Source organism: the organism of the source record quoted next, unplaced genomic scaffold (assembly GCF_019419815.1).
Source record: "Pyrus x bretschneideri cultivar Hongxiangsu unplaced genomic scaffold, Pyrus_bretschneideri_v1 Contig29, whole genome shotgun sequence".
NCBI lineage: Eukaryota > Viridiplantae > Streptophyta > Magnoliopsida > Rosales > Rosaceae > Pyrus > Pyrus x bretschneideri.
The window spans coordinates 5,158,593-5,167,047 of record NW_025999601.1 but is presented as its reverse complement, the minus strand read 5'-3'; the positions used below and the strand labels follow the sequence as shown (position 1 = coordinate 5,167,047).

The window sequence follows — 8,455 nt, the reverse complement described above, 5'->3', positions numbered from 1 at the left end:
ACGATAGTGTAACTGAGAGTGATCTTTGGTGAATGTCATTGAACAGAAGTAGTATTTTGTAGTGGACATATTCCATTAACATCTGAGTGAATTAACCTCAACAACTATGTGACTCTTTCTTCTTTCCAAAAGAATAAAGATTCGAACTTTTCGCCCTTATACAATTTTAACAAGAATGCATTGGATCCGGATCAAACAATCCAAAGCATCCATCTAAGGCTGACTTGTAATTTATGTTTTTAAGATGTCACAACTTAGGGCTGGTTTGGTATTGCTGTGCTTTGAAAAAAAGCTGCTGTGAGAATAAGTGGCTGTGCTGTGAGAATAAGCGGCTGTGAAATAAAGCCAGCAAAGTGTTTGGTAAACTTTTTTGTAAAAGTGCTTTTGGAAACAAAAAGCAGTATCATAGTGTTTGGTAAACTTTTTTGTAAAACAGCTGTGACTGTGTGAAATGACCAAAAAGGGTATATTACTAGATGTGCTATTAATTTAATTTTCTTAACAAATAAAAGTGAATTACTAAATATATTTTATTTTTAGAAGAAAAATATTTATAAACTTTATCTTAAATATTAATTAGTATGACAAACTACTTTAATAGAAATATTTTAGAGTGAATAGCTAGGATTCATTAGTACAATATTGTTAATGTACTTGAAAGTAGTCTAATTAGATGCATTCATCAAACTTGTTGCTATTCTATTTCTTAATGCCTCTATCTCATGTGATCCTTCAACTTGATAATTTTGATATTCATCATCATCATCATCACTACTATCGCTTTCTTCACAAAAGTCCCTGGGGTCATCAAAATGACGATCACGTTCAGAATACCTCCGTATGTAGTTATGAAGAGCCATTGTAGCAATGACAATCTTCACTTGCTTATTGAACGGGTAATTAGGCATATCCCTTAAAATTGCCCATCTTTTCTTCCATACCCCAAAAGTTCGTTCAATGATGCTCCTAAGAGAAGAATGCCTGTGGTTGAATACCTCTTTGTGACCCGTTGGTTCGGCACCCCTACGAAAGTCCGGGAGGTGATATCTTTCACCTTTATATGGTCCCAAATAACCTCTCATTTGTGGGTACCCCGCATCTACCAAGTAATATTTTCCTGACAATTGAAAATTTGTTTTGTATTGTAATAATTATACAAAGCAAGTATGTAAAATGTTATAATAAGAGTATGAAGATTACCATTTGGAGGCTCAGAAAAGTTTAAATTTGGATTCCGTAGCACGGATAGAAAAACCCTTGTATCATGTGCAGTGCCTTCCCATCCGGCACAAGCAAATGTGAATTGCATGTCAAAATTACATGCAGCCATAACATTTTGAGTCGGTATTCCTTTCCTACCAATGTATGGAACTTGATCCGGAGGTGGTATTGAAGCCTCAACATGCACTCCATCTATGGCACCAATACAATCCTAAAAATAATAATATAAAAGAAAATCGTCAACCTACACTTATAGTTTGCAAATAAGTTAGAATACGAGTCAAATTTTACCTTAAAATAAGGCATGTATCTTGTATCTCTCCTTATTTCTGGGGGAATGCCACGAAACTCCGAATCCATTGGTTTGATAATATCTATTGCCATCTTACATACGATATCCAACATAGCACCAAAATATCTACTAACAGTCTCACCAGAATGTTGAAATCTCTCTTGAGCTAATCTATTTTTCACACCATGTCCCAACATATGCAAGAACATTCCTAATATTTCAGTTGCATTCATTTTCCTTGAACCTTTCAATCCATAATTAGTTTGCAAGTCATTGGATAATCTATAAAAGACATCTTTGTTCATCCTAAACATTCTATAACATCGCACATCATTTCCTTGCAGTACTTCCATCAACCAAATATTACCTGTATGGGAAGAATTCATACATGGAGTTTTGTGGACATATTTTAAATAATATGTTTCAACAGCTCTCGCTACAGCGCATATAATTAGACCATCCTCCAACTCCTCAACATCATCATCAGAGGTGTTCATATTGAATATACCTGTAACCTAACACATAATTCAACATTCCACAAGTCATAATCCAACAATCACTAAGAAGTCATAATCCAACAATCACTAAGAAGTCATAATCCGACATTCAAGAACAAGCCAATCCAACGTTTAACAAGAAATCATAATCCAACATTCAATAAACACAAAATACAAGCCACATTCAACACATAGTCTTAATGCAAAGTACAAACTACACAAAGTTCTAATTCATAGTTATAGCTTCTTAATGTTCTTTGTTGAACATATATTTCAACCAAGTGAGCTGAACTTCAGGATCTTGTATCGTAGTAAACACCTCTCGCTTCTCTGCAGAACAAAATAAACATGTAGCAAACAACCATAACTCGCTAGGTGGCTCACAACCAGGCAATTGTGCAACAACCGCTAACACTTCCGGAATACTACTACCTATATGCAGCGACCTCATCAATGAGTTTGCAGAACTCCTAGTTTCATAAGCTTCAACAAGACGGTCAATTTGACCACAAAGTTTTGCAGCACCTCCAATTTTTTTCCCCTTCTTATCAACCTTCTTCTTTTGCAATTCTCCTTGGTTAGCCGCTCTTTTTTTTCCCTTCCTACTTGCTTGCCTTAGATCCTGCATAGTCTCAGTTTCTTCCTCCTCATATGAATCAATTTGTCCTACAGATTCCTCTCTTGACTCTGGTGGTAGTACTCCAGATGAAGGTGCCCAGGCATGTTCACCGGTAGCAATTGTACTCAAGAACATCCTATCTAACTTGTCCTCCATCTCAGGACTAATGCCTTTTTTTCGCAATTTTCCATATTCTTTGTTTATCTACAAGTAAGAAAGAATATGGTTAATACATATTGCATGATATCATAATACATATTAAAAGATAAATACACAAACCTGAATTTTATTGTTCCACCACTCCTCAGAGGCATCAACGGTACCCTTGCTTGCATTCCACCTTAAGCCAGTTTCTTTACCAACCAATTCTTTCCACAACTTCCACTCATTTTTAAGTGCATCCCACTTATTTTTCAGTTGCTTTTTTTCATAATCATGCCCTGTCTCTGCCTTGAAGTTAGCTCTAATATTTGCATATCCTTCTTTGTCAAAGTGAGTGCCCGGACGATGTCCGGCCTCAACCTCCTTGATGCAAAGATCACAAAATATTGATATATTGTGCGCATTCCATGTAGCTACAGGATTTGACGAAGATGCCCCCTTCTTTGCCATCGATACCAACTACTGATTTGTATATATACATATATATATATATTAAAACACGAACAAATGATATTGTAATATAACCAAAAAATAACCGATAAATGATCCACATACAACAAGCATATACATTACATCACAAATTGGGTTCACAGTTTGTATATATACATACATATAAATACACACATATATATATAAATATATCAAGAAATAACCAATATATATATAAATATATACATACAGGATTTAACCCTTATTTACTTTTCATCACAAAATTCTAATTCTTATTTATAATTGGTAAAAAGAAAGGGCTTACGTATGGAACACTTCTTTTTATCCTTGCCTTCTTGGTAGCAATATTTATGACGATAACACTTTACTAACCCTATATAAAAGGAGAAAGGTCAAAACGATGAAGCAAAGATGACCGTGGCATGTAACAAAACCAAATGGATCGTCGAGGATCTGCCCCAAGACCTCCACCCAATGCAGAACTACATATTATACAACATATATATTGTAATTTTTTTTTTTAATTTCTTAGTGCCTTTTAACTGATGAGCTTACTAGTGTTTGTGTCATCCATCTACATTTACGGTTAATTAAAAATTAACATTTTGTGTTATGGATGATCCATCGATCGATCGATCAATGATTTGTTTGTACTATATAGATCGAATTGACAATCTCATGGTAATTAATGAAAATCTTAGATTGGTCTTAATTGATTAGTTTTGATTGTGTAGCTATGTCCTGGGTATGAAATGAAATGCTTAAAGGAATTTAATTCGCACCGCTGTTACTACCAGTAGACATTGATCGAGCAGGAGGTAGGAAGCAGGGAGTGCACTGCACTCAAAGAAATATAACATGCTTGTGCCAGCAAAGTCAAGCTTTTCGGCCAACTTTTGTGTTCGATATACTTTTGCCTAATTACTCCATGCAACTAATGAAAACAAATTACTTGAGCTTAATTATAAGATAATCCTATGTTTTAATGTTAGTGTGTGGTGGTTTCCAATCCACTACTAGTCTGTCATGATTTCTTTTTCCGCAGTCATTTAGCTAAAAACACATGCAGGACCACTCACAGCTCCCACAAAGTGAAATCGCCATCATTACTAGCTAACAATTTAGCTCCTATAGAATAGGTTCTATAAAACTTATAGAATTCCTTCTTCAGTATCTCTCCAAATTAAGAGTAAATTGAAACTAAGTTATAAAGAAAGGGACTACAAAATGTTAGATATAGAAGATTATGAATGACAACCATGACTGTTACATAGGCAATACGTCTGTGAGAAAAAAATGGATCACATGACTCTTTTTATTTCATATGATGGATGAATATACATGACTACAACAAGATTGGTAGTACTCTCTCTATAAACACTCATGCACATATATAGCTGGTCAAAAGTATAATAATTACTCTTCCTCATACTTCCTTGCCTGATATGCAGGTGCGCCTACATACTGAACATTAGTAATGGAGATGGAATCTTGTGTTCCACCAGGCTTCAGATTTCACCCGATAGAAGAAGAACTTGTGGGTTACTACCTGAAAAGAAAGATCAACTCACTACATATTGACCTAGATGTCATCGTTGACATTGACCTATACAAAATCGAACCATGGGACATACAACGTACTTAGAACCAACTTAATTTTAACATTTGCAGCTTGACTTCGAAATGGCATAAATAGATATGGTCCTAAGGGCGTTTTTGTGTTCATACTATATTTATATTTCAAAATTTTGGATATGGCAACGTGTAGAAAGAAAACAACATTGGAAAAATGCGCGGATGCTTGTTGGTAGCAAAATCAAAACAAAACAGATAGAAACAACATAAACACAAATGCTACTCTCTGTCATCTGCAGCTGTGAATTACTAAAAATACAGATGCATATGCAGCTGCAGCTAGAAACACAGATGCATCTGCAGCTGTGAATTACTAAAAATACATGTTCTTACAAGGCAAAACCCATGACAAATCAGAAGCACATGACAAATCAGAAGCACATGACAAATCATAAGCACAATTCACATATTAGAAGCAGAGCAAAGCAAATTATCACTGACATATACCCAAATCAGAAGCAGACCTTCTTCAAAGCAAATTAGCCCTGACATATACCTAAATCAGAATCAGAAGCAGATCTTTTTTGTTTCCTCCACAAACCCTAATTTTTTCCCCAATTAATTTTTTCCCAATTAATTTTTTCCACAAACCATATCACCCTTCCCCAATTAATTTTTCCCCACCCTCCATCCCCAATTGTTTTTCCCGACACCCATACCCTCATCCCTTTGCTCTTCCCACCCCTCTTTCCCTAATCTCCCCATCCCTAATTTGAAAAATCCAAACACATAAATGAGAAGCTTACCTGGAGAAACCTGGAGAACGAGATCGAGAGAAGGAGAGAACGAGAGAGAGCCTGAGGTTCGGAGAAAGGCGAGAGAGCTCTGAGAACGAGAGAGAGCCTGAGGTTCGGAGAAAGGCGAGAGAGCTCTGAGGTGAAGAGCGTGCGAGAGAGTTTTTGGAGAAAGGCAAGCGTCGGTGAAGGAAATGCCGAGGGCAGTTTTGGGTTATGGAAATTTTCATTAAACCGGTTACTGTTCACCCGTGTGTGGGTGAAAATAAGCAGCTTTTGGAAGCTGCAAATTGCAGCTTCTTGTCATCTCTTGGTTTTGGGCTTTTTTTCACCCTCAACTTTGAAAAAAAGCTGTTTTTCAAAGTTTACCAAACACCAAAAATTTTCATAGCTTTTTTTCATAGTAGCTTTTTTTTTAAGCACCTCAATCCCAAACAGGCCCTTAGTACTGTTAGTCATTACCTTGTAACCTTTTGGGTTTTATGCATCATTATATTTTAATAGTTAACATTGCAACATCATCTCTAATATGTAGAGACAATCAATTGAATTAAAATAATTCAATTATTCATTAATAAAAAACAATCCATCTCTTAAAATTATAGTGACGGAATTAAGTACCATATTCAAATTCGAATGTAAAGACAATCTTTGTTTTTCCAATTTCTTTGGTAGTTCATATGAGGAAGTAAGTACTAACTGCTTTCACAGAGATCTATATCTTTATTCACGTTCCGAATGTGAAGTGCTTTCTCTTCTGTCTTTAATCTTCTACTTCATATTAGTCACTCTTTTACAACGATTACAAAACATAGACATTCAAGTAGAAAAACCAAATGTGTTGAACTGTTTCAAGAACAATCTACAACACCTTCGAAAGGTGTATTCTCGACACTTGAAGACGATGCTTGCAAATAGCCCTTCCAATGTCCATCCTTTCATAAAGAAAATTTGTTCCCTTGGAGTTATTTTTCCTTTTTTGTTTGACTTCTCCTATGACTACAATTCATGGTCCTTAAACTCCCATTTTTGAAACTTATTTCAATTGTGTTATACATATCAAATGATTTGGAGAGCATGTGGTTATTATTTACTATATAGTTTACAATAAACTTAGTGAACCATTTGGATAGGAACACAAAGGTGAAGTCATAGCCTAGTTTCCATCTAGTAGACTGGTTTAACACTTCAACACTCAATATTCAAAATCATCATTAGTCCATATGATTCAAAATCATCTTTCTCCATATTGTTGAACTTTCATCCCTTAACAACTATCTTGTTCCAAACAAGATTACAAACATTCAAGAGTTGTTCAAGACATATCTAACATTTTCTTTAAATTATAAATTATCAATAAAAAGGTGGTGATACATTTTCTAGTTGTGTTATCCTCATTATGTTAGACATATCTAACATGTTATTCCAATGATATGTGATAAGCTCATATTTATATATATTTTATATCAAATTCACTTGTCTTTTCTTAGTTAGTTCCTTATATTTTTGAGCTATTTACTTTGTTTTTGTGTTTTGTAGGATTTGTCAAGCAAAGAAAAGAAAAATAACACAAGTGAAATTTTAAGTAACAAATTCGTCAAAACTGTCTGTGCAGGTCAGCTGACTTTGGAAGCAATTTGCGGACAGCTCAGAATGAATTAGAGAATGAGCCTTATATGCTTGGAAAGCTAGGGATGTCTATTTTCTGGAACATTTTGCGGATTGTTAATATCATTTTTCTAGAAGAAGTTATGGCCGTTTTAACATGGAAAAGTTGCCAAGAGGTTGAGCAGTTTGTAACTGACAAGAAAGCATTGAAAGCAATAAATCTAGCAGCCAAAACTGATGCAATCAAGAACAAACCAGCTGACACCTATTTAAATATCAGAGGAAATGGAATTAAAGATGAAGATTAAGAGGGAGTAATTGGCATAAAGGCTACCCAAGGAGTTACAATTGTTTTACATTTCCTCTCACTTATTGTCATCATTAAATGGCTATTAGTGGGTGAGTTAAGGAGAAGAAAATGATGCAGCAAGAATTGGTTTAAAAGTAGCATTGGGGAAGGAAGGAAAGAGAGGAGAGCCTTAGTCAATTTCTTTTGGTTCTATTTTCTCAAACTCATGTCTATCTTTTGTTTTAACTTAAGGATTGTGTAACTAAATTTTTAGTAGTTAGGGGCTGTTTGAAGCCCGGAATATGATTGCAAGTTTGTTATGACATTTTGTTTGAATTACTTGTATAATGGATGAAAATTGGTTCACTACTTGTCTCATTGATGAATTCTTTATGTGTTTTCTACGGATGCATACTTAGTAAGCATATCTAGGATTCTAATGCTATGAATATGTGTGTGGCTGCCCTTGTTGAATGAGGACCTACATATGTTCTAGAGTAGTACTTGTTAATTACGATTAACATGTGAACCAATTTCTAGGATAAGTAAGACAACGCCAGTACTTACGATGCCTTGTGATGACTCAAACTCTTTTCGTTCTTAATGATTTCTACTTGTTAAATCTATGAACACACCATTCTAGATTGCATGCTAGGGACTAAGTTAAGTTGAAAACGCCATTCTCTTAACATACTACATAAGAAAGAGTAATAGGTTGAGTTCTAACATTGAGCCAACGTGAGCATCTTCATCCAGAAATAAAAGGAATTTGAATTAAACATAACATGTTTGTATGATTATTTGGTGGTGGACAACAATTACCCTAACTCGTTTTTCTTAATTTGTGAACTACTCAAAAATCTGTCACTGTTCTGTTTTTGTTCGATTTAATTTAAATAGCAAATCAACTCCAAAAATCCCAAAAATTTGTGTGAATGTAGCTCTGTG

The 8,455-nt window shown here is 34.9% G+C and overlaps 1 protein-coding gene across 2 annotated transcripts; it reads right to left on the bottom strand.

Moving 5' to 3' along the window:
- Positions 1-653: 653 nt before the first annotated feature.
- Positions 654-3,275, bottom strand: LOC108866988 (L10-interacting MYB domain-containing protein-like). Of its 2 annotated transcripts, XM_048588759.1 has the most exons (4): positions 2,909-3,275; positions 1,513-2,833; positions 1,201-1,432; positions 654-1,117 (listed from the first exon to the last, which is right to left on the bottom strand). In XM_048588759.1, exons 2-4 carry the CDS (start codon positions 2,008-2,010, stop codon positions 666-668), a joined length of 1,182 nt encoding a protein of 393 aa, XP_048444716.1. In that variant the 5' UTR covers positions 2,011-2,833; positions 2,909-3,275; the 3' UTR covers positions 654-665. The 2 variants fall into 2 exon arrangements, with proteins under 2 accessions (XP_048444716.1, XP_009343745.1); XM_009345470.3 differs by lacking the exons at positions 654-1,117; positions 1,201-1,432 and having other exon boundaries at positions 2,142-2,833.
- Positions 3,276-8,455: the final 5,180 nt, after the last annotated feature.

Bases quoted from the DNA above. Each gene is read 5' to 3' on its own strand.
- LOC108866988 (XM_048588759.1), bottom strand. From the start codon at position 2,010: ATGAACACCTCTGATGATGATGTTGAGGAGTTGGAGGATGGTCTAATT. The intron at 1,433-1,512 runs GTAAAATTTGAC...TATTATTTTTAG, and splicing joins GATACATGCCTTATTTTAAG to GATTGTATTGGTGCCATAGA. The intron at 1,118-1,200 runs GTAATCTTCATA...TTCAATTGTCAG, and splicing joins CTTTTCTGAGCCTCCAAATG to GAAAATATTACTTGGTAGAT.